Here is a 25244-nt window from a genome sequence, read left to right on the forward strand (position 1 = left end):
CCAGAAATGGGTTTTTGCCCTGCCCACGACTCCCTTGTTTTTGCACTTCTTTATGATGTAAATAAAATAAAATAAAATCCATTTCTTTCTACAGTTCAAAATTCAGGTCTTGTCTACCTCATCTACAACAATTAGTAAAACTATGACATCACAGACCTCAAGCAACTGAACCAGGACTAAGAGAAATTCAGGGGTTTTTTTGTTTTGTTTTTTTAAAGCAAAAGCAAACAGCTTTGAACAACATTTTCAACTCACTCTGTAGAGTTAAAAAGGAGATACAACTCCAAATTAAGGTTTTTTCACCCAAACACTCCCCATTTTAGTTCCAGGAAGCCTCTTGGGTCAATGGCAATCCATGATAAACCAATTCATTTGGAGAAATAAAAAACTCAAGGTTTAAGCAATCTACTTTACAAAGGGGGCCATGGTAAAAGGGAGGTTTGACTTAACCAGACATTAAGCGTTATTACCAAATTAAGAACTTGATGTACTGAATAATACAGTATCAAACTTGTGGAATCAAACTTCTCATGATCCCCTGGATTAAAAAAAAACCTAAACGAACAAAAAAACCTATAGGTCAAAACCAGCATATTACATTTATTTTTATTAAATAAAATAACTTTTAAATGTTTTGATAAGAGAAATTTATGTACCCAAAACATGTTTCATGTCAACAAATAAATCATTTATTAAAACAGAGTGATAAATGATAATCAGTGAACTAAACTGATTATTTTAGGTCAGCCCAGGAAAAATTTCAAATATGCCTGAGTGAATCACTGGAGTCCAAGTCTCTTGAAAATGAAAGTCTCCTAAGTTACTTAGGCTGACCTACTGTGCCACATTTATATAGCTTGACCTCAAAAGTTAGAATCAGGGGGAAAAACATCTGTCTTTATAGAAAGAAAAGGAGTACTTGTGGCACCTGAGAGACTAACCAATTTATTTGAGCATAAGCTTTGCATCCGATGAAGTGAGCTGTAGCTCACGAAAGCTTATGCTCAAATAAATTGGTTAGTCTCTAAGGTGCCACAAGTACTCCTTTTCTTTTTGCGAATACAGACTAACATGGCTGTTACTCTGAAACCTGTCTTTATAGAGAAAAGCAGCTTTTAACTCAAAGTTTTGATAGAGGTTCATGGACTCAGCATATTTATTTTGTATTTAAATGTTAAGAGAGTATAGTAAATGTGGGCCTTATCTGAATTTAATACAAAATATGTTATCATTTTCAACAGATTTTTAAAAATAAAAATTTAAACAAAATAAAAAAACAGATTTTTTTATTTAAAAAATAATCAATTTTTATCCACTCTGGTAGGAAATTTTGGTACTAGAAAAAGTTAATCAAGTCAGTTCTATAGAGAAGGAAAAAAGACTACTACTTAGAAATATGGTTGAACTTTTTGGAGTTTACTGGAACAGTTTATCTCCTGCTACCAAACCTGATAGTATTTTAAAACAAACAACCATGTTTTGAAAACTAAGGAAGGGAAAAGCCCCTTCAACAATCATCAAAATTAAACTAAGTATTAAAATAAGGAAAATAGATATGAAGTAAAAGTAGAAAAGCTCTATCTCACAGAGTTTTAATGGGCCAACTAACAGGTTATGCATCTAAATGTAAAAAAAACAATGTGATATTAGCAACTCACAAGACAGAAGAGGAAGACAGTAGAAAAGTATCAACTATAATATGTGATCAATACCACAAAGCTGAAGAGAATGACTGGTAGCTGGTCTCACCAATACAGCTTTAAGGACTTCCATAAGCTAGTTTTATATATATATACACACACACACAAATATATAAAAAAATTTTATCACTGTTGTAAGTTGTAAGACAAGTTTTATGAGCTTTCTGATACAAAAGAATGGATCTGTCTGTTAGAAGATTACCGACCTCAGCCTTTCAATTAATTTTAAAAGACCAAATCCCATAAACATTTAAGCATGTTAATAACTACTGTACGGTCCCATGGGTAGCCTTGATGGTATGCCTGATCCAACACTCACGTAAGTCAATGGAAAAATTCCTATTACTTCACCAGGCATTGGATCAGGCGCCACCTGCCTACCTGTTTACAACACTGGGTCCTAAGAGGACTCATGATACACACTTGAGCCCCTCAAAAGAAATAGGAAAAAGACCACATTTTCAGTATTTCAAATATATAAAAGGCCATGAAGGGTTTTGTTTAACCTTTAACAGACAAAGTACCAAGGATGGGTGCAAATGCAAGGGTTATTTCATTTCTAAGGGTTTTTGTGATTTAATAGATTGCATAACGTAATGTGTTTAACCTCTAAGAAAAGATGCCAACAAGTTTAAACATTTGAATAAGACAGTACTGAGACAGGAATGACCTTGAATCTCTGTACCTCCCTCAAATCCTTCATTCTACAGGCAGTTTCAAGCAAAAGTATCTTATCACATATCACCCCTCAACCATGTTTCTGAGGCCCAAACACTCACAAAACCATTAATCAGATATTTAAAATATGAATTGCCCCTACTCTTATTATTAAAGAATGGATATATTTCAGATCAGAAGCTAGAGATGGAAAGGATCTAGCCAGTCATCTCATCCATCCATCCCTGAATTATGACCTTCATTTTCTAGTGCATTAAGGCAGTGGCTCTCAACCTTTCCAGACAACAGTCACCCTTTCAGGAGTCTGATTGATCTTGCATGCCCCCGAGTTACACCTCACTTAAAACCCACTTGCTTACAAAATCAGATATAAAAATACAAAAAAAAAAGGGTCACAGAGCACCGTTACTGATGGTTTACTTTCTCTCTCATTTTTTACCATATAACTATAAATCAACTGGAATCGAAACATTGCACTCACCTTTCCCTGTATAGTATACAGAACAATATAAACAAGTCATTGTACAAAGGAAAGGAGGACTTGGGGCACCCGAGAGACTAACTAATGCTCAAATAAATGGGTTAGTCTCTCGGGTGCCCCAAGCCCTCCTCTCCGTTTTGCGAATACAGACTAACACGGGCGGCTCCCCTGAAACAAGTCATTGTACGAAACTTTAGTTGGGTGCGGACTTCGCCAGCACTTTCAATGTCGCCTGCTGTGAATCTAGGCAAATATCTAGATGGGCCCGGGGGGGGGCAGTCCAGTGCATGGGCGGGAGCGGGGGGAGCCCTGCACTAAGTAGGGTGAGCGGACAGCAAGTGTGGAAAAATCAGGACGGGGTGTGTGTGTGTGGGGGGGGGAATAGGAGCCGAGATAGGGAAAAAAATCCCCAAATCGGGACTGTCCCCACAGCACCGGGGCAGTTTCGGCGGCTACTCGTTTTAAGGAACGCGGGCGCCTCTTCCCGACCACGGGCAGCCCCAGGACCAGCCGGCGCCCGCGGAGGGGGCGGCCCGGGGGAGACCCACCTTCGCAACTCCTCCTCCTGGATCCGCTCCTCTTCCCACAGGAAGACGCCGGCCAGGGCCGCCATCAGCTTGCAGGCGCCGGCGTGGCGGGCCTGGCAGCGGCGCCACAGGCAGCGGAAGAGGCTCCAGCGCGCCCGCTCCGAGTAGATGTCGCCGTAGAGCTGCCCGGTCTGCTGGGCCCGCCGCACCCGCTGGCCGGTCACGTAGCTGCACTGGCTGGCCAGGAGGGACAGGAGGCTCCGCGGGCCGGGGCATGCCTCGGGCTCCCTCCGGAGCCAGCCCAGCAGCCACTGGTAGCGGCTCCACAGGGCCTGCGCGGGCCCCGGCCGGGCGCCCCAGTGGGCCGAGCGGGCGCAGTACGAATAGATGCTGGCGGGCGGCCTCCGCTGCAGCGGGTGGAACATCGCCGCGCGGCCTAGCGCGAGGGAGCAGCGCCCGTTACCCGCCCGGCTGCGCGCGGGCCAAGCCCGCCTCAGGCCCTGCCGCCTACCGGGAGCGCAACCGCTACCGCGCGCGCGCGCCGCCTCCCTCGCGGGTCTGCCCGCCGCGCCCATTGGCCTCCCGCCGGCCGGCCCCCGGCCGCCCATTGGTGCGCGGCGCCGTCCGTCTGCGGCGCACGCGCCGGCCCCTCGCGGAGCGGGCCCGAGGGCGCCGCCCCCGCCTTGTGAGCCAGCGCGGGCGCCTTGGAGACGCGCGAGGGGCCCTGCGGCGGCAGCGCGCGGGGGCGGCCGGGGAGCTGCCTGCCCCCGGGGGCGGGGAAGGGTTTGCCCCTGAAGCCCCCCTGGTCCTGGGTGCCTCGCAGCTGCGGCGTCTCCTCCAAGGCTCTCCAGCCTGGCCCCGCAGCCTCCCTGGCCCCTCCGTAGCGGGCTTAAAAGGGGCCCTTCCTCAGCCGGAAAAGAACAGCCCCCGCCAGGGTGCCCCCTTGCCCAGGACCGCTGGGGGGGCACCCTCCAGTTAGGCCTGAATAGCGACTGGGAGCGGAGGGGGGGGGTCATCGCGTAAACTAATTTCCCCCACACTGTTATAGATATATACACACACACACACACCCCCGCGACTGTATTTTCCGCTCCAGGCATCTGAGGAAGTGGGTTTTAGCCCACGCAAGCTTACGCCCCAATAAATTGGTTAGTTTCTAAGGTGCCACAAGGACGCCTGGTTGTGTCCGCCTGCCTGGCTTTCCTCAGCAGGGCCCGCCAGACTGCATTCCGAGCCACTCATAACCAGGGTGCGGGAGGACACCTTGAGGGTCAGGCTCCCCGCCTGGGCCTGGCGCCCACAGCTGCAGGTAGAAGAAGAGCTCGTGGCCGAGATGGCAATACACCCTTTTTCTCTCCTTGTAGATTTTTCCTGCTGTGGTACCTAGAGAAGTGCTAGAAAAGTCCCACTTCTGCCTTTCTCTGTAGGCAAACTCAACAAACGGATTCCCTTTGTCTCCTAGCCGTCTTAGTCACTGCAGCCAGCTGCCTATAGTTTTGGGGCACACTATTAGATAGCGGTCTTACGCCACCCCAGAAGTGGCTGCATAGCAACGGCAAGTGGAGCGATCTATTCACAAAGACAGGGTGTATGTCAGCACTGAAAGGTGCAATCTGAAAATTAAGCCATTATGAAAAATGGGACAACTACTTGGAGTCCAAAATCCCACCCCTCAAACCATCTCAGAGTTTTATTATCTCTTGAGTAAAAGTAAACGGAGGGTGAACTCCTCCTTCCCTTCCGTTTCAAAAAAAGATATAGTGGCATTGGAAAAAGGTTCAGAAAAGGGCAACAAAAATTATTATGGGTATGGAACGGCTTCCATATGAGGAGCGATTAATAAGACTGGGACTTTTCAGCTTGGAAAAGAGACGACTAAGGGCGGATATGATAGAGGTCTATAAAATCATGACTGGTGTGGAGAAAGTAAATAAGGAAGTGTTATTTACTCATAACACAAGGACTAGGAGGCACCAATGAAATTAATAGGTAGCAGGTTTAAAACAAAAGGAAGTATTTTTTTCACACAATGCACAGTCAACCTGTGGAACTTCTTGCCAGAAGATGTTATGAAGGCCAAGACTATAACAGTGTTCAAAAAAGAACTAGATAAATTCATGGAGGACAGGTCCATCAAGGGCTATTAGCCAGGATGGGCTGGGATGGCATCCCTAGCCTCTGTTTGCCAGAAGCTGGGAATTGGCGACAGGGGATGGATCACTTGATGATTTCCTGTTCTGTTCATTCCCTCTGGGGCACCGGGTATTGGCCATGGTCAGAAGACAGGATGCCAGATGGACCTTTGGTCTGACCCAGTATGGCCGTTCTTACGTAGTTTCCTGCTCTTCAGCGAAAGACAAGCATTTAGGTAGCAGGTTAGTGGAGAGGACCCTGAAAGATGCCATCCACTGCCAGTATGTGGAAAACCTAAAACGGAAGCCAGACCAGGGCAAGGCATTAGAGATGACTTGCAAGTGGGATGCCAGCAACCACTTCCTCCCCGGGGGCAGCTTCATCCGATTTGCAGACTGGAGGTTCATCCACAAGGCCTGGCTCAACTGTGTTCCGCTGAACAGCGCCGTCCACCATAAGAATTGGGACAAGCGATGTAGGAAGTGCAGCTAAGCCAGTGACATTACCCCACGTCCTGTGTAGCTGCAAGCCCCATTCCAGAGCCTGGCAGCTGCGACACAATGCCATCCAAGATCACCTGGTCATCCCACCACCCGTAGGGAAGGTTGCTGTGAACTCCACCATCTCCGGAACCGACAGCCAACTACAACCGGACATCATCATCACCAACGAGGACCGGAAGATCATCATGGTGGACATCAGTGTCTTTTGAGAACAGGACTCTGGCCTTCCATGATGCCTAAGTTCATAAGGTGGAGAAATACGCCCCTCTGGCCGAAACCTTGAGAGCTACAGGTTACCAGGTGCAGACAATTTGGACGCATTGGATCCCAGTAAGGAACGAGTGTTGAGAGAATGCGGAATTAATCAACGCTACGCTCAGCTGATGTGGCAACTCATAGTGTTGGACGCCATCAGATGTTCGACGGACATCTACACAGAACACATCATCAGACATCGGCAATATCAGGAGGGATGAGCTAGAGTGCCGATGAGAAGCACAGTGGGAAAAGTAACTCAAATACTTTCCTCATGGATTGTGTTTTCTAAATGGACAACCTACCCTAATTCTCAACTACTGAGGGACAATCTCCACTCCTTGATAGATTTTGCTTTCCACAACCAAATCTCTGTACAACTTTTCATGAGTGACGTACCTGACTACTTGGATGCTAATGCCTAAACTGTATTCTTAAATTTATTCACCTAAATTTGGGTTATTACTGATTGTGCATTCTATGTATCATATGACTTTTAAAAACAAACTTTGTATTTGTGGATAATCTAAGCACTATACCCAGATGTACAGACACTTTTTTCTCAACCTGTGTATTACATAATTTTAACATTAGCTTTAATAAAATTTAAAATCTAATAGTACCCACAGCTATGACCGTGTTCTACTCAGCCCAAGGGATAGATTCAATCCATTGTGTATAACAGCTCCCAGCAAACATAAGGCCCTGCACTCCTTAAGCACCTGATAGTCCCCTCACACTAAAGGTGCACCCTGAGAGCAGGATCAAACTCAAACAGCACTAGTATTCAATGTACAGATAGCCAGGATGAACAAACAGCTTCCTTCTCTTCTAGAGCAGCGATTCTAAAACTTTGGGTCGGGACCCCAAAGTGGGTCACAACCCCATTTTAATGGGGTCGCCAAAGCTGGCTTAGACTTGCTGGGGCCCGGGGCTGAAGCCCGAGCCTCTTCACCCGAGGCCAGAGGGTTTCAGTCCTACATGTTGGGACTCAGGCTTCAGTCCTCCCTCCCGGGGTCGTGTAGTAATTTTCATTGTCAGAAGGGGGTTGCGGTGCAATGAAGTTTGAGAACCCCTGTTCTAGAGCCATGTTCATCCACAATGCCACAGCAAAACCTGTGACTGATCTATGTTGTGTTGAATCAAGACTCCAGCAGTTGGCTCTCCTTGATGCTTCATTCTACCGAAACCCCCCAGCGTAAAGCTCTCAGCCAGTCATACAATACTGGACATGGAGTGAAAAGCCCTTTCTGAGCCCTGGCAGGCTTACAGCCTGAAGCATGAGAGTCAATCAGCCTTATTTTAGCATGATTGGGCCCAGCAATGGAATATAAAGCAACAACCGCTTGCAGATTATAGCACAGGACTAGCAGCAAAGAATGCCCAAGTTTTAGCTCCAGCTCTGCATCTGTTATTTTGGGAAAGTCACCTCACTTCTCTTTCATCATTTCCCTTCTCTGAAATGGAGAGGTTTCTTGTGTCACAGAGGAGTCAAGAGGCTTGTTAAACTGATCTTACAAATGACAAGTGCCAACTACTACCAGAGTAACCCCTTCTTTCTCTTGTTCCTCAGCACTGTGACAAATAATCTTGTGTGAAATAAAGAGTAAGGACTCCCAGGGGAGACTAGTTACATCCTTTTTATTTTCTCTAGAAAAAAATCAGAACATAGAGCTGAATTTACATAAGCCACCAGTGCCTTGTGGATGACATTAATGGTGTGAAAGGGATCTCACAGACTGAATACATGGATCATCTGTAAACCGGTTGTGGAGTCCCAGCGGCAGAAACCAGGTGAGCAGAGGCAGTCACCGTTCCTAAAGTGGCTCAAAGTCCCTTTGGCACATGGATATGTTGCCAGTTCTGCTTTCCCTCCCTAGGCCTTGAGGAGGAAAAGAAAGCTGCATGGAGTGGCTAGGAATAAGGTTTTCCCCAGATTTCAGGTAGATTTCCTCAAGCTCCAAGGATCAATTATTAGTTGGGGATAATTAAAGTATTTTTACAGAAATACAATTTTTTATGCATAGGATGTTTTTAGTCCAACACACACTCTCCCTCTCTCACAGCAGTAGGGGGAAACCCAGAACATTTCCCACCCAAACCAGACACAGAGCTCACTGTGGAGTCCACTATATAAATGGACTGTAATTCAATATCAGAGCAAGAACAGGGATGCCAAGTAATGGCAAGATCATATCAGCCATCAGGATACAGTCTAGGGGCCTCACTAATACACCCTTTGGCTGCATGTATAACAGCTGGCATTAAGCTGACCATTCCATTGAAGTGGAAGGGAAAAGCAAAGCTGAGACATTTGGTTGCCTGCTGGAGAAGACCCCATTACCATTACCACTGGCAGCCTCTTTGCCACCTGAGTTCCTTCTAAACTCTAAAAGTCCTTTATCAGACACCTTATCTATTTGTTCCTCTCTCTGCTCCAAGCCTTTCAGTGGAGAAGATGCCTTAACTCTCCAGAGTCAATTTACGAGCTATGGTGGCTTTCCCCTAAGGAGGGGGTGCCGGGGGTGGAATGTCTTACTTTCTCCTAGGATAAGACTCCAGGTTTGCATCTGAGGTCTGGATGTTGGATTACATTGGCAATCTCCTCTTTTGTACTGCCAACACTGTTGCAAATATGGGAGGGAAAGGAATGAGCTCAACAACATTGCTGGTAACACTTCAATAGCAGATATACATTCAAAGAGAAGGAGAGGGGATCCATTCGGAACTGCGTAAGAGTTCCAAGCTGCAGTAGGCCTGTACCAAAGTGACTCAGACAAACCACCGCATCATCAGCTCCAAGCCAGCACTCGGGGGACATGACCTTCCTTCCCGAGCCTCATTATTCCATTTGAAGAACATGACCAAACCCCACACAGAACTCAGCTCAGCATTTCAGTGACATGCAGGCCACTTTCTAAAACCTCTTTAAAAACAATCCCCTCCAAGGAGAAGTGACCGTTTAACTGTTTCCCCTTCAATATCTTTCAGTGTTATATGCTGTCCCTACAATTGTGACGATGGCTGGCACAGTGCACATATATGGATGCGTGTTACTGGCTCCTTCTCGGCAGGCCTGGTACCAGCACGCTGCACTGCTACATGTGCAGGGAGAAGGGAGCCCAGTCCAGTGCTCCTTGTGGAAATAAAGCACCAGGAGTAGTTCTAGAGTGCTTCCTGGAGCTGTTAGACGAAGAGTGCTGGTTGGTCACAGCCTATCCTCTTCAGCTGGGAGAATGGTCTTTGTAAAGGGCAAAAAGGAGAGAAAAATATCTAGATTAAAAGAAAAGGGGACAAAATGCCTTAAAACCAGAGCAGGTCAGCGTGAAGACAGACTTTGCATACAATCTCTAGCCAGCTGTCTATCTTGTGGAGACCATGGAACAGGGTTTCAGTAGTTGTCACCGTACAGCAGATTGTTCTCTTTTTTAACACCAGACTAAAAGCTGTCATAGATCCACCTGCTGACTGTGCTGTGGTAGCCACGGGCGCTGGACCTGAACAGGTACTGTCAGCTCCCTTTATACCACAGTTGAAATTAGCACAGCTTTTTTTAAAAGGGAGGCTCCATCTTTCACCCAGCTCTGGCCTAACATTTGCAAACTTATCGGAGGGCCACTTAATGGTAGCGGTATACAGCAGCTAGTCCTAGCAAGTTCCACAGTTCCCCAGAAGTCGGGGTGGGGGGGGGGGGGCTGTGAGCTCGAGTAAAGTGCAAAATGCTTGTGTAAATAGCATGGATCAGAGTGTAGAAGTGGAAAAAGCAGCGGTGGCAGATTTGCTAGACCTTTCAACAAGTATGCTATCGATATAAAGGAATTTCTCCTCTAGACACTAGTTCATAGTGGCGGGAGTTTCACCTATATATAGGTGCCATGGTGCTCCTATGGAGCACACCTCTCCAGGTGTGCTTATCACTAAGTTACACCTCTACAGAGGCTTGACTGAGCTTGCATGGATAAGAGCAGAAGACTGTAGAATTCACCTCTAATACAGGTGTGTGTACCTGTGTGACTTTCACCTCTGTGTAGGCATACGGGCCAGTGTGAATGAGATCTTGAATATCACAATGCAAGATTATGGAACCACCCTGCCCCCAACCACACCCCCTTGCCCCCAGGTATGCACATGCATGTCACAGACAGGTGTGATCTCCTGCACAGCTATGCATTCCTGCACCATGCTGGTGAGTACATGGGTGAGTGGGAGTATTGGGGCAGCACAGTACGAGTCTCTGAGATTACACGGGAAGTTGAGAGCTGCTGAAATCACCCTGGTCAGGTACTATTTCAGCACTGCCAGGTACGTACAGTCCATGGGAGTGGGAGATAAAAATCACAAAACAAAGTCCTTAAAACAAGAGGGTTTGGGGGCTCTGTAGGAAGAAACCGCTGGTCATTTGACTCTCTAAAGCAAGTCCTCTCCCTTGTGGGTAGAAGAGCATAAGAGTGAGCAAGGTGCCTGGGAAGTGAGGCACCGTTGAGTGGCCTCCATGGGCAAGGGAGGTGCATTCCCAAAAAGAGGTGGGCAGTTAGTTTTGGGGGGCTGGGAGAAAGCCTAGCTGCCACCCGCTATGGCTCGCTGGCAGCATTATGGCGTATAAGCAGGAGGCGGCTGGAACTGGTTGATCACTTCGTACTCTGCGGGGTAAGGTTCATTCTCCTCCATCTCGGACAGCATCTCCAGTGCCTGCTCCTCCTCCTCGGTTGGGTAGTGGCGCAGCAGGTTGGCAGCAGTAGCGAGGATGGAGGCTCCGCCGGCTCCCGCCACCAGGTAAAAGCTGACCGCAAAGGTGACGTAGACCTGAGACCCATGGTACTTTTTGTGCTGCTGTTGCTGTGCAAGAATCAGCTCCGAGGCCCAGTAACAGAATCCAATCACAGTGGCACATTGCAAAACTGAGACCAGCAGCCATGGAGGATATGCGAGAGAGAGAAAGTAGTAAGTGACAAGGAGGAAGCAAATTACTCTATTTGTTAGGCAAAAATCAACGAGACTGCACAGGAAGCCCCCTGGGAGACCACCACAAAGCAAACAGAAAGGCCAGGTTTTCAGGGCTGGCCCGATGTCTCTGCACAGTAATGCACACGAACCCCAGCCTGACTTCTATAACCTGCATAGCACGGTGGGAGGGTTCGTTAACTAGAAGTGGGAAAACGGACACATGCCATGAAAGCCAAAACAGGCTGGGAGAAATCATGGGCAATGTGGGCTTTAAGGAGGAGCTGACCATGCCTGGGAGTCAGGGCCAGAGTGTTCAATCTCTAAATTCATCTTTCACAAACCGGGGAAGGGGGCACATGGGAGCCAGCAGGCAGGAAGGGAAGTTGAAGGTTCACGCAAGTTACGCAACTTTGCACCACACCTTTGGCACATCTCCAGGGCTGATTTAGAACAACCCTGGTCACAGTGCAGAGCGGGCAGCTGGCACCTGTGTGACACAGCAGGTGGGGGCGTACAACCCTGCTGCTACGAAGATCAATGGCAATTCTTCCCCTGACTTGGGGGGAAGGGGACCCATGGTTATCTTGGTTCACTCTGTGCTAAGGGATCACTCTGAAAATGAAACATACCAGCTCATCCCCATTAACAGAGTAAATATAAACTTCATCCTAGGCCTCTATTTCTCACAGATTTAACCCCCGCTTTTTAAGCTGCAGCTGCACAACATGGAGCAAGAGTCCTGCAGCCAAGAGCACAGACTGACACCTCTAGGACTCTAATGCTCTGTGCTGATAGCAGAGGGGAAGATAGCTGCAGAGCTCATGTGCCTTTGAGAACGCAGACCCAGCAGGGATCAGGGTCACAAGGAAGGCAAGGAAAACCCCTTTGGATAGCAACACTATATCCTGTTTGCTATACTCTGAGGTATAGTTGGCTGAGGGTGTACAAGGGCCCAAGGTAAGATATCAGCTCAGCTTTCTCATGCTGCAGTTGATGGTGCTAACTTCCGTGTTCGTATGCTACCTCACATAACCAGCCTCACTGAGGTGCAAATGCCCTGGCAGTTACCTGTGAGAATGTGAGCAAAAGCATAGCGCCGAGTGATCTTCAGCGCAGGATGCTTGGGTCCAAAAACATCCAGCAGGAAAGCTGAAAGGCTGCAGATTATTCCAAGGAAACAGAAAGCAGCGATGACCCGGAGCAACAAGACCGTCTGTGGATTCATGCAGTAGTCTGAGAAAGAGAGAATACAAAGTGTCAAACCTCAAAATCTCACTGTCATAATGGATTTTGAGCTGCTCAGCTCATTCAAACACTGAGATGGGCTTCTCAGAACCGAATCATTTAACCTTCCACATGCCTCAGAATCCATGCAGGGGACTGCACAGGCATCAGCCTTCAGCTACCAGGCCTTTATTGGGGGCATCTTCACTTGGAGCTCTGCAGAGCACATTTCTACTGAAATATTCACACTTTATCCAGACACCATACTTCTGTCCCTCAACCAAAGCAGGAATGACTGATCAGTTATCAAACACGGGAACAGAGCCTGCCCGTCATACCAGATCAGAAATATCAGTTCAGACGTCTTCTGCCTCTGCCCAATCATCCAGCCCAAAGTTATTCCCACAAGAGCACAATGGCGACAGAGATCTATACATAAATTTAGGGGCCAATCACAAGGTGCTGTGAACCCTCAACTCCTATTGACTTCAGTCCGAGGTGTGGGTGCTCAGTGCCTCTCAAGAGGTGCTTATCACCCCATAATTTGCAATTCTGTACAATGTTTTTCCAAAGCTAGTGAAAGGCACTAACAAAACAGAAGAGATACAGGCACAAACCAGGACATTGCCAGTTGCATTCACCTTAATATTCCAAAGTGTATACACTGCAACTATCAACCAGATCAGTCAAATATTTCACTGGAAGTTATTACGCTGATGAAACTGACTCAGGAAACAGTCTGCAAATTAAACTGAGTTAGTAATAAAGCATCCTGGTAACACACCTAACATTGGTTTCAGAGTAGCAGCCATGTTAGTCTGTATTCGCAAAAAGAAAAGGAGTGCTTGTGGCACCTTAGAGACTAACCAATTTATTTGAGCATAAGCTTTCGTGAGCTACAGCTCACTTCATCGGATGCATTCAGTGGAAAATACAGTGAGGAGATTTATAGACACATAGAACATGAAAAAATGGGAGTTGTCATACACACAGTAAGGAGAGTGCAACATACATACATTACAGTGTGTATGATAACTCCCATTTTTTCATGTTCTGTGTGTCTATAAATCTCCTCATTGTATTTTCCACTGAATGCATCCGATGAAGTGAGCTGTAGCTCACAAAAGCTTATGCTCAAATAAATTGGTTAGTCTCTAAGGTGCCACAAGTACTCCTTTTCTTTTTACACCTAACATTGTGTCTAGACGAATAAGTTAGTACTGTAGAAATGGAGATCACCTTGCAGCCCAGAGGTGGCCATTCCTTCAAGGGTTAACTCTGGTTTGCTCTTAACTATTCCAGTAATGATCTATGATCACTTGTGTTGGCAAGTTTGCCTTCGTGAGAGTTTTAGGATGCTGAAATTTGCTGATTTAGCAGCCCACAAGAAAGAAATTCCCTTTTTGTTCACAGATTAGGTACAGCCTGGAAAGCACTGGGCAAGTTCCCCCAAACCCACCCACCACCATACGCAACCTGGAGTGGTGATGGCATAGGGCAGTTCCATCTCCAGGGTGGTGCCAATTCTCAGCCCCTGAGGCTGACAAGGAGAAGGCCAATTAAGGTTTGATGGGATGAGGGGGTTAGCTCCTTTAGTCCAGCAGCATTAATTGTAGCAGAGAACGATCACTGTGGCTTATTTTATATTTTGGCTAAGAGATGTTGATAAGCGCAACACACAGAACAGCTTACATAAGAGGCTGGATGCAATTACGCCTGTTTGTTGAGGACAATGAACCCTCTTCTTCTAGCATCCCCAGCAAAGTGAAACGGTTTCAGTCATTTAACACTGCATAAGCATCACGTGAACCACATGTTAGCAGTCTGAAAACTGACATTAATTTTTATATATTGCCTGCAGCAATGGTGTTCACCATGCTGCTAACAGAGCTGCGTGACACCTCGAAATGGACAGCCTACCCTAAATTCTCAATTACTGAGGGACAATCTTCACTCATTGATATGTGCTTTCCACAACCAACTCTCTGCATAAGTTTTCATGATCGATGTATCCGAATACTTGGATGCTAAAATCTAAACTATATTCTTAAATTTATTCACCTAAATTTGGGTTAATGCTGATTATGTACTCTATGTATCTTATGATTTTTTAAACAAACTTTGTGTTTGTGGATAGTCTAAGCCCTATATCCAGATGTACAGGCATTCTTTTCTCAACTTGTGTATTATATAATTTTAATATTAGCTTTAATCAAAAATTTAAATCTAACAGGTAGTTGGGTATGTGGAAAAGTCAACTGGCTGAAACAGTGCAACCTGGTGTGGAAGGTTTTAATGATGCAGACAATGAAATGGATGGGGGCGGGGAGGGCGTTTCCTATGCACTGTGCCACAAAAACTTGACCCAGTTACACAATCCATACATTTTTAAATCCTCCAGAGACTTGTTCCAAACTAACTCATGAATATTCTCTTTCTTTCTTTCTCCCTCCATCCTCTCTTCTTTCATCTAGCACCAGCTTCCTCTCCATCCCGGACCATGATCTTTCCACTTTACATGAGCTGCAGGCTCATGCAGCAGCAATCTGGATCCGCCCTCCTGGAGTTCTCCCCCGTACTACTCTCTATCTCATTTCCAAATGTCAACTGCAAATCTTCATTTCTTCTCCCTTGCTCAACTCACTCAGTTCCTCTCCCCCTCTGACGTTATTGGACTGCCACGTCAGGTTGGAAAGCATGGCAGGGGTGTGTTAATGTGGCTTATGCGAAAGACTACAAAGAAGGCGGCCCAGATCATGGAACTGGATTCCCACATGCACCCCCTGTAAACACCACCACCTCCATCAAACTAGGAGGAGAGTCACCTGCAGAGGGGAAGCGAACACTTGAGATGAACTTAAACATCCTGTCAGAAGGCATCAGCAAAGCTTGTGACTCTCAGCTAACAAGGGCATGATTACAGCAGCGGTCCAGCAACTGAGACCAAATGGTGCTCTTTGTGGATGGAAGGGGTCACTCACGTGGATCTAACTGTGGTATTGTATGAAGCAGAAGGGAGGCAATTTAATATGGAATGACCATTGTGGGATTTCTCACCTCCTTGGTACAGTGGTAGTGTCAACTTCAGATATTGGGTAACATCAGCCTACATTGTACATACAAATCTAGCAGTATTGCGAAGACTTTATGTAGATTATTTTATCCTGCACTAAGTACAGGTCGGTTAGAACCAAGGTTCTCTTTCTTCAGGCACTGTTTGTATGATTTGCCTTAGAAAGATCAGTGCACATACCGCAGCTGCTTTTCCACAGTTGTGTGTGTGTTACCCTGTATTATCGTTATTGAGGGCTGAGGGAGGCACAAGGGATGTGACTGCCTAAGGTCACACGGTGAGTCACTGGCACAGCCTGTGTTAGAACCCAGGCCCCCCAGGCTCCTGGCTCTAATCACAGCCTTGGAACTGAGAGTCACAAGCTGCTTCCGATGCCTTTTGGTGGGATGCTCGACTTCCCCTCAGTTGTTCACTTCCCCTTAGCAGGGGAGCCTCCCTCCTAGGTTAGTGGTGCTGTTTACAGCACAGAGCCCCACGCAGCTAGCAAAAGTTCAGATCTATGAGAGGTTTTGCACAGGAGTTATTTTAGTCTAGTCTCTTTCATGTTGAAAATATTTTCAAGAACTTTCACAGCTAACTAGACACTCGACAGGCAAGTCACTTCTGTTTTATATTACTTCCATCTTGGCAACATAAAGCTGCATAAAAACATATTCAACAAGTACGTACCCAAATTGAGCACAATATTATCATCCGCAGACCTCGGTCACATCACCTTAACCAGGGTAAATTCTCCAACGGCCTATTATAAAACTTGGGTCTAAACATTTACCCTAACTGTGAGCTCAACTGTAAGAAGTGAGAAAAAGTTGAGAAACAAACGCCAATGGGAAAAAGTGCAAAAGCCAAGACAGAAAGACTAAATTTGTCCAAACAAAACGGCCTACTGATATAACTTAAAGGCTATGTTAAAATCATGCTTGGTAAACAAGAAAATGTGGAACCAGAAATCAGTGAATCAGAATTGGTGTCAGAAACTAGGTCTAACAGGTGGACAAACTAATAATGTATTCTGCTTATCACTCCCCTTTTAAGGTCCTCAAAAAGAAACTTGGCCCGGGTGGGGCGCTGGGGGGTGTTAGATGAAAGACTCTCTCTTCTCCCACTCCCCTCCATGTGTCCCTTTCTTTCCCTGCCTTAGTTCTTCTCTTTGCTAGCCCTCTCCTTTTTCCTTCTGTCTAACAAAGAGTCTGGCTGAGGCAGCTAAAGTTTTCTATATATTTTGCAACACTGCTGTAAGCCTGTGACCAGAGAGGCAGCTAAAAGCAATGCGCTAACTAGCCCAATGCTGGTACGAGTTTGCTGGGCCTTGGAGTGGCTGATAAGACCATGTGCTGGGCCTGTTTTTTCCAGCAGTGAGGTTAAAAGTGAAATTCAACACTGCGTGTCTACGAGTTAGAGAAGGGAACTGGAGTCCCTGGGTTCTATTCCCAGTACTGCTATGTCACTTGGTCTCACTGTGCTTTAGTTTCCACATCTGCACAATGGGAATCATGCCAATCATCCCAAAATCACTGAGATCCTAGGATGGAAATTACCCCACAAGGGGCAGAGTTTGTTACGAACAACACAAGCATATACAGTAAAACCACAGCGATACAAACACCGTGGGAATGGAAGCTGTTCATAACTGAACAAAACATGTTGGTGGTTCTTTCAAAAGTTTACAAATGAACATTGACTTAATACAGCTTTGAAACTTGACTATGCTGAAGAAAAATGCTACTTTTAACCATCTTAATGTAAATGCAACAAGCACAGGAACAGTTTCCTTACCTTATCAAATCATTTTTAAAACTTCCTTTTTTTTTTTAGTAGTTTATGTTTAACACAGTACTGTATTGTACAGTATTTGCTTTTTTATTTTTATCTCTGCCGCTGCCTGATTGCATACTTCTGATTCCAAGAGAGGTGGGTGATTGACCAGTCAGTTCGTAACTCTGGTGTTCATAACTCTGAAGTTCGACTGTAGATAATAATGCATGTAGCTTACAATATATCGTGCACGTGGAATAAATATGACAGGAGTGAGGTAAAGATGGGTCCCAAAGGGCAAGAATGATAGAGCTGAGAAAAGCTCGGGCAGCATGATTTGATTAGCATTTTAACAGCTTGAGAATTTTATCAACGCAGATGTTTGTAGCAGCAGGATTCAAACATAAAAACTAGGGCTGTCAAGAGATTAAAAAAATTAATTGTGATTAATCACACTGTTAAATAATAATACAGTACCATTCATTTAAATATTTTTGGATGTTTTCTACATTTTCAAATATATTGATTTCAATTACAACACAGAATACAAAGAATACGGCTGCTACTCTGAAATCTTTGTGTTACTCAGTATTCGCAAAAGAAAAGGAGTACTTATGGCACCTTAGAGACTAACAAATTTATTTGAGCATAAGCTTTCGTGAGCTACAGCTCACTTCATCGGATGCATTCAGTGGAAAATATAGAAAGTGTACAGTGTTTTCTACATTTTCAAATATATTGATTATTTGTATATTGATTTCAATTACAACACAGAATGCAAAGTGTACAGTGCACACTTTATATTTATTTTATGATGACAGGAAAATTCAACTAATACAAGTAATGTAGTGCAATCTGTTTATCGTGAAATTTGAACTTACAAATGTACAATTATGTACAAAAAAACCTGTATTCAAAAATAAAACAAAGTCCACTCAGTCCTACTTCTTGTTCAGTTAATCACTCAGACAAACAAGTTTACCTTTGCAGGAGATAATGCTGCTTGCTTCTTGTTTGCAATGTCACTTGAAAGTGAGAACAGGCATTCTCATGGCATTGTTGCAGCCGGCGTCGCAAGATATTTACCTGCCAGAGGTGCTAAAGATTCTTATGTCCCTTCATGCTTCAATCACCATTCCAGGGGATGTGTCCATGCTGATGACGGGTTCTGCTCGATAACAATCCAAAGCAGAGCGGACCGACGCATGTTCATTTTCGTTATCTGAGTCAGATGCCACCAGCAGAAGGTTGATTTTCTTTTTTGGTGGTTTGGGTTCTGTAGTTTCCGCATTGGAGTGTTGTTCTTTTAAGACTTCTGAAAGCATGCTACACATCTCATCCCTCTCAGATTTTGGAAGGCACTTCAGATTCTTAAACCATGGGTCGAGTGCTGTAGATATCTTTAGAAATCTCACATTAGTACCTTCTCTGCATTTTGTGAAATCTGCAGTGAAAGTGTTCTTAAAATAGACATTTGCTGGGTCATCATCTGAAACTGCCATAACATGAAATATATGGCAGAATGCGGGTAAAACAGAGCAGGGAGGACACAATTCCACCTTCAAGGAGTTCAGTCACAAATTTAATTAACACATTTTTTTTTAACAAGTGTCATCAGCATGGAAGCATGTCCTCCGAAATGGTGGCTGAAGCATGAAGGGGCATACGAATGTTTAGCATATCTATCATGTAAATACCTTGCAATGCTGGCTACAAAAGTGCCACACATTAGGACTTTTAGGCTCTGAAGTTTTACATTGTTTCGTTTTTGAGTGCAGTTATGTAACAAAAAAACCTGACATTTCTAAGTTGCACCTTCAACACAAAGAGACTGCACTACAGTACTTGTATGAGGTGAATTGAAAAATACCATCTTTTGTTTTTCATTTTTACAGTGCAAATATTTGTGCAAAATACAGTGCAAAAATAATATACAGTTTGATTTTTATTGCAACACAGAATATAATATATATGAAAATGCAGAACATCCAAAATATTTAATACATTTCAATTGGTATACTATTGTTTAACAGTGCGATTAAAACTGCGATGAATCACGATTAATTTTTTTAATCGCAATTAATTTTTCTCAGTTCATCGCGTGAGTTAACTGCAATAATCAACAGCCCTAATAAAAACAAAGGATTAGATGCAGGACACAGAGCTGCAGCTGCTAAAAATCAGAAACCCAATACTCTTCCTTTCCTTGTTTGATCTAACTTTTCACTTCAGCTCATCATAAAGCAAATACAAAACACTCTGTTGCTGGACACCATGGGGTTCGTGTGCCTGTGATCTCAGGAATAAATGCACCATGAGCAAATTTCTTTGATGTTATCTCTGTGCTTCCACAACTCACCTGTGTACAGTTTTACAGTAATCTCCTAAATCCCCCAGTAGAAATCCCCCATTGTAAAAGGTCTGCCTGGTTTTCACACTGTAGCTTAGTAACTGTGGAGCACTTTCAGAACTTCTAGAACACCTCCTCCCTGCCGAGAAGCAGGCCAGGGCTTTATGAAGTGATGTCATCTAGGCCAGGAGGATTTTAAAGCTGTGATTTTAAAAACTGATCACTTGAATTAGCACAGTGGCCAAACAAACGGCAGCAGGTGCTGTGTTATCACATAGGAGTCAAAGCAACCTCAAAGCATTTGCCACTTGGGCCCGCTGGAATTGTGAGTCTTACAGAGCTGATGTCAGCCTTTGATAGAGTGAGGAAGTCATTGCACTTTTGAATTCCCTAGCAGCTGGTCATGAAGCAAAGCCCAGAGCTCAGAAGGTCAGCTGTCCTCCCAACTACAGGGGCGCTATCCATACGACTGCTAGTGGAGCAGGAAGAGTGAGTTTATACAAAGGAAAAAGTGGCTATTAAATAAGTCACGGATGAACGCTTTAAAGGTGAACCTCAACATTGAACCAAATAACCCTCCTTAATAAGATTCCAAGAGGGAGGGAGAAGTCATTGTTAAGCAATGAAAGCAGAGCTGTACCTGAATAAAACTCACCCCTTTAAATGCTCAGAGATCTGAGTAGCACACTTTATGGTTCTTCTATCCAAAAGAATGACACATACCAGGCAACGGCAGCTCCAGTTTCTCGGTTAGGAAGGTCAATCCTAGCACTAATTACACGGTTTTACAACAGACATGTAGGTTCTCCCCCACTTTAGGCATCTCAAAAAGCAAGTTTTTCATTATTAGCAACATATTTGCAGTCATGGCCTAGCTAACATTGGATCACTACACTGAGAGGAGGGTCCGCGAGGAAAGAGCAAAGCCATATTTGGAAGCCTGCACTTGCTGGCCAGCTTGTCAGAGTAACCTTCTCACATTGGTGCTGCCTCTCAAGAGCTAACTGGCTAGTGGCGAGTCCTAAGGGCTTATTTACACAGTGTGGTAGCACGCACCAGTGGGGTGTGAATTCTAATTTGCGCCAGCGTGTGTCAAGCACTAGCTGGCCCATGTGGATCCTGCTGATGTGCCTAAAAATTCCCTATTGTGTGTTAATGTAGTCCTATTTCAAACAGTAACGTTAATGCGCACTAGGGAACTGTCAGTGCGCGCCAGCAGGGTCCACATGAGCCAGTTAGTAAACGACACGCTGGTGAGGACCAGAAGTCACACCCCACTGGTGCTCACTAACACACCATGTAAGCAAGCCCTCAGCAACAACATTAGGATCTGGATTTTGGGGTTGGCTGGATCAGCCTCAACTCCAAAATTAACCACTATAGATAGATAGATAGCACCTCATGACGGACCCTCACACATGGGATACTAGTCTTTAAAATGAGGAACAGGCAAAATACTGGAGTCAAAGACTCCAAGTGACTTAATATCCTGAGGTAAAGGGGTTGCTCTAACCTGTTGTCTGGAATTTAATCTCTTTGAAACAATCTGCAGAAACAAGCAGCAAGACGTAACGGATATATGATAGAGGAAAGAGATTTAGGTCTAAACATGACACAATCACACATGAATATGAACAACAACTTCTCAACCACATCTGACAGTAACTTGATTAAAACAGGAAATTAAAGGAAAAAATCAACTATACCAAAGTTTCTGTATTTCTTGCCTTTTCAAGAACATCTCCTTCCACTTCCCCAGCCAGTGCCAAGAACAAAGCTGATCCTAAGGATGTGATATGGACAAGGATATGAAGTGGTACTTTTCAGACTAATTTTTATTTAAAAGGAATTTGTGCTAGTGAAAGATGATGAACGCACAGACCTGAAAATGAAGACCTCTATTTATCTCCAAAGCAGATGCCTAACACAGAGAGACAAGGCAAACTTTCAACATCAAAGTGTTTAAATCTAGTCTTAAAGGGACTCCATGGACCATTCTGACCTTGGTCTCTCAGCTAAGACTGACAACAAGGGATACATTTGTGCTACAGACACTTATCCACTAGGATCTAGTTAGAGAAGCATTGATTAATTTCACACAGACGATTAAGTAGCTATGAGGTAGGCAGTAACAATACTGAACTGACCCATGGTGACCCTTTACAAACCCACTGGGGCAAACACTTTGTAGAAATTCAGAACCCTCAGCAGAGGGTTCAAACAACATTAAAAAGTTGATAATGTGGATCCACATTTATGAAGCTGAATGTTTTAGAATGGCTGGAAGGGACCTCAACAGGTCATCTAGCCCCACCTCCCCTGCTGGGACTATATTAAATACACCTAGACTGCCTCTGGGAGGTGTTTGAGTAACCTGTTTTTAAAATTCTCCAGTGACAGGAATTCACAGCCTCCTTGGGTAACCATGAAAAGGGGCGAAATGAGGGGAGAGACAGAAACCCAAAAACCCAATTTTGTTGCAAATAAAATACACAAATGTTCATGAAAAAAAAATTAAATGTGAAAAAATTGTTCCTTTTAAAAACATGGAATGAAAGTCATTTTTTTTTTAGTTTGAAGTTTTTTGCCAATTTTTCTCCCCCATTTTTCACCACCTCTATTTTCGCTAATAAAGAATGAATGGAATCTCCTTCCTTAGAAGTTTTTAAGGTCAGGCTTGACAAAGCCCTGGCTGGGATGATTTAATTGGGGATGGGTCCTGCTTTTGAGCAGGGGGTTGGACTAGATGACCTCCTGAGGTCCCTTCCAACCCTGATATTCTATGATTCTATGAAACTGAACAAGGAATTAGTTTTTATAAAATTTAAGTCATATCATGTGTTGTCCTTAAACCCAGTGCAAATTTCCAATGATGTTCTTTACACAGCTACCAGAAGCACGTCAGACACTGTAAAGAAATCCGCAAAGACATGGGTTGAAATCCTGTGGAATGAACTCCCCCAGGAACTAAAGACCATCACAAACCTCCCCACCTTCCTCTCCAAGCATTTCCAATCTCCAATGCACCTTGATGCATTTCTTTTACTTCCCTTCTAGGAAGTGAGCTGTAGCTCACGAAAGCTCATGCTCAAATAAATTGGTTAGTCTCTAAGGTGCCACAAGTACTCCTTTTCTTTTTGCGAATACAGACTAACACGGCTGTTACTCTGAAACAGACCAACATGTAAATTTAAAAGCCCTAGAAACTACTGCACATGCTTCTCCCCCAGGAACAGTATGTGACAGGTGTCAGTCATGTTGCTTAATGCACTACTGGAAGGCACTCAGGTACTAGGGTGATGATTGTGGCAGAAGAACAGGAGAACGGCTATACTGAGTCCAGAACAACAGCCCAGTATCCTGTCTCTGACAGTTGCCAGTACCAGATGTGTCTGAGGAAGTGAACAGAACAGGGCAATTCTGAATAACCCACCTCCTGTCATCCAGTTCCAGCTTCTAGCAGTTTGAGGTCTAGGGACAACTGGAGCATGGGTTGTGTCCCTGACCATCTTGGCTAATAGCCATTGATGGACCTATTTGCCATGAACTTATTTAATTCTTTTTTTGAATTTAGTTATATTTTAACCCTCACAACATCCCATGGCAACGAGTTCCACAGGTTGACTGGGAGTTGTGTGAAGAAATACTCCCTTTTGTTTGTTTTAAGCCTGCTGCCTATTAATGTCATTGGGTGACCCATAGTTCTTGTGGTATGGGAAGGGGTAAATAACACTTCCCTATTCACTGTCTCTATGCCAGTCATGATTTTATAGACCTCTATCATATCCCCCCTTAGTCATCTCTTTTCTGAATACCTATATAGACTAAAATATAGAATCCGGACCCTATTAAGTCAATGGCAAAATTCCTAATGACTTCCAAAGGAACCATGAATGAAATCCTGGCTCTGTTCCAAAGAGCTCAGTCTAATTTCTGATGGAACACATTGAATGAGAGTCACTAAAAACGTGGGGTGAAGTAGGACGTCTTATCAAAATAACAGCCTGTAGTTCCCAGTTAAGGTGCATGCAAACATCTTGCTGCTCACCCAACAACTGGCTATAGGCCAACATAGAGCTTCTGCCCAGCACAGAGTTTAAAACCACCTCTCCCTCTACGTGCATGAACTGCCACTGATGCCACAGGCAATTCTGCGGAGAACAGAATCTCAGAGCTGAGACACCTGCCACCCAGATCAACATGCAGAATTCTGCCTCAAGAGCAAAGTCTGAAAGCAAGCCTCAAGCTGTTCAGCTCTTCGTGCAGAGCAGACAGGAAATGAAGTCAGTCATAATAAGGATGATTTGAGAAAGCCATGTCAGCCGTCACTGTACAAATATGCAATAGAAACAGCACGGGGATTTACAAGCCCTTTAAACGTACAGCATATGGCACTAATGCTTGCTCCTGCTTACTGGACCCAGGCCATTCCCAACCACATACTCCCCCACCGCTGATCCCAGGAGGAACCGAAAATAACCCATTCTCACCTCTAAGCAATTCTGGATCAACGTAGCCAAGTACATCAGCTACACCCAGCTCCTGACGGGAACAGGTCCCCCCATGAATCCGCAGCCAGGCAGGCTCGGCCAGCGCAGTGCACAGGGCCGTGATAGACAGGGCGCCGGGCAGCGCAGAGGCCAGGCTCCTCTCTGGCTGCTTTGGCAGGGCACCTCCACTCTGGCCTCTCCGCCTGCGCCCTCCAGGCAACCCAGAGCCACCTGGGGTGTACATGCCCGAGTCCTCTCCTGGCGACGGATCCACTACCAAGGGGCACAAACTAGCTCAGGGCAACCTGCCGTGGACGGTGCTGCGCTAGGGGGCCCTCAGCAGGGCGCCGACGCCAGTCAGGACAACCCGCAGGCGGGGGCCACGCTCGGTGAGGAAATCTCAGCCCCCCAGGTGGGGTGCCGGGCGGGCACAGCGCCGCTTCGGAAGAGGGGACCGCGGCAAGCGCTCTCTGGAAGCAGGGTGGGCACCCAGGGGCCCAAGCGAGCGCCTGGGGGGGGGGGGCTGCAGGTGGGGGAAGCGCTCAGCAGCCGGCAGGCTCCCTACTGGGGAGGGGGGGGAGGGGAGCAGCAGGGTCCGAGCTGGTCCCCGGGGGGTTCCTCCGGGGGGGGGGGGGAGGGGCGCGGCGGGGCCCGAGCCGGGCGGGTCCCTAGGGGGAGGGGCCCCGAGGTGACGGTCTCGCCTCCCCGCTCCAGTCAGGGAAGCCCCGGCCCGGGCGGGTCTCTCGCCACAGTTCCCACTGCGGTCCGCACTTCCGGAGTCCCTCGAGGAGCGACCGGCCCCTGCAGCCGCGAGACCGAGCCCGAGCCGCCGCCGAACGAACTTCCGCTTCCGCCTCCCGGGCCGGCAGCGGCGTACGTCCGACGTCACGCGCCGCAGGACGTCACGCGCCCGCCAGGCAGCCTGGGAGTCGAGTGGGCGGGGCCCGTTGGTCGGGCGGCTTCCGGGGGGCAGCGCCGCGCGCCGCAGGCGGGTTGGCGGGAGCCGGGCCGGGCCGGGCCGGGGGCGTGGAGCGGGAGCGGGGGGGGCTGCTGGGCTGCTGGGCTGAGGGGGCCCAGGGGCGGAGGGGGGGGGGCTGTCGGGGTGAGGGGGCCCGGGGGCGGAGCGGGGGG

The 25244-nt window shown here is 46.1% G+C and overlaps 2 protein-coding genes across 4 annotated transcripts in view; both read right to left on the minus strand.

Annotated features, from left to right (window-relative positions):
- Positions 1–3941, minus strand: part of STARD7 (StAR related lipid transfer domain containing 7) — a 37490-nt gene extending 33549 nt beyond the window's left edge. Inside the window, exon 1 of one of the 3 annotated variants that reach the window (XM_073325397.2) lies at positions 3408–3941. In XM_073325397.2, the coding sequence (XP_073181498.1) occupies positions 3408–3811 (404 nt within the window). In that variant the 5' untranslated portion in view covers positions 3812–3941. The remainder of the gene's footprint in view (positions 1–3407) is intronic. The other 2 variants (XM_073325400.2, XM_073325398.2) reach the window with 2 other exon arrangements.
- A 3960-nt stretch (positions 3942–7901) lies between these two features.
- On the minus strand, positions 7902–24992 carry TMEM127 (transmembrane protein 127). Its single transcript, XM_073324851.2, has 3 exons — positions 24114–24992; positions 12290–12454; positions 7902–11175 (listed from the first exon to the last, which is right to left on the minus strand). Exons 1-3 carry the CDS (start codon positions 24355–24357, stop codon positions 10868–10870), a joined length of 717 nt encoding a protein of 238 aa, XP_073180952.1. The 5' UTR covers positions 24358–24992; the 3' UTR covers positions 7902–10867.
- Between the last annotated feature and the right edge of the window lie 252 nt (positions 24993–25244).

Source organism: Lepidochelys kempii, chromosome 26 (assembly GCF_965140285.1).
Source record: "Lepidochelys kempii isolate rLepKem1 chromosome 26, rLepKem1.hap1, whole genome shotgun sequence".
NCBI lineage: Eukaryota > Metazoa > Chordata > Testudines > Cheloniidae > Lepidochelys > Lepidochelys kempii.

Bases quoted from the DNA above. Each gene is read 5' to 3' on its own strand.
- TMEM127 (XM_073324851.2), bottom strand. From the start codon at position 24,357: ATGTACACCCCAGGTGGCTCTGGGTTGCCTGGAGGGCGCAGGCGGAGA. The intron at 12,455-24,113 runs GTGAGAATGGGT...TCTCTTTCTCAG, and splicing joins TGATCCAGAATTGCTTAGAG to ACTACTGCATGAATCCACAG. The intron at 11,176-12,289 runs GTAACTGCCAGG...TGCTGGTCTCAG, and splicing joins TTTTGCTCACATTCTCACAG to TTTTGCAATGTGCCACTGTG.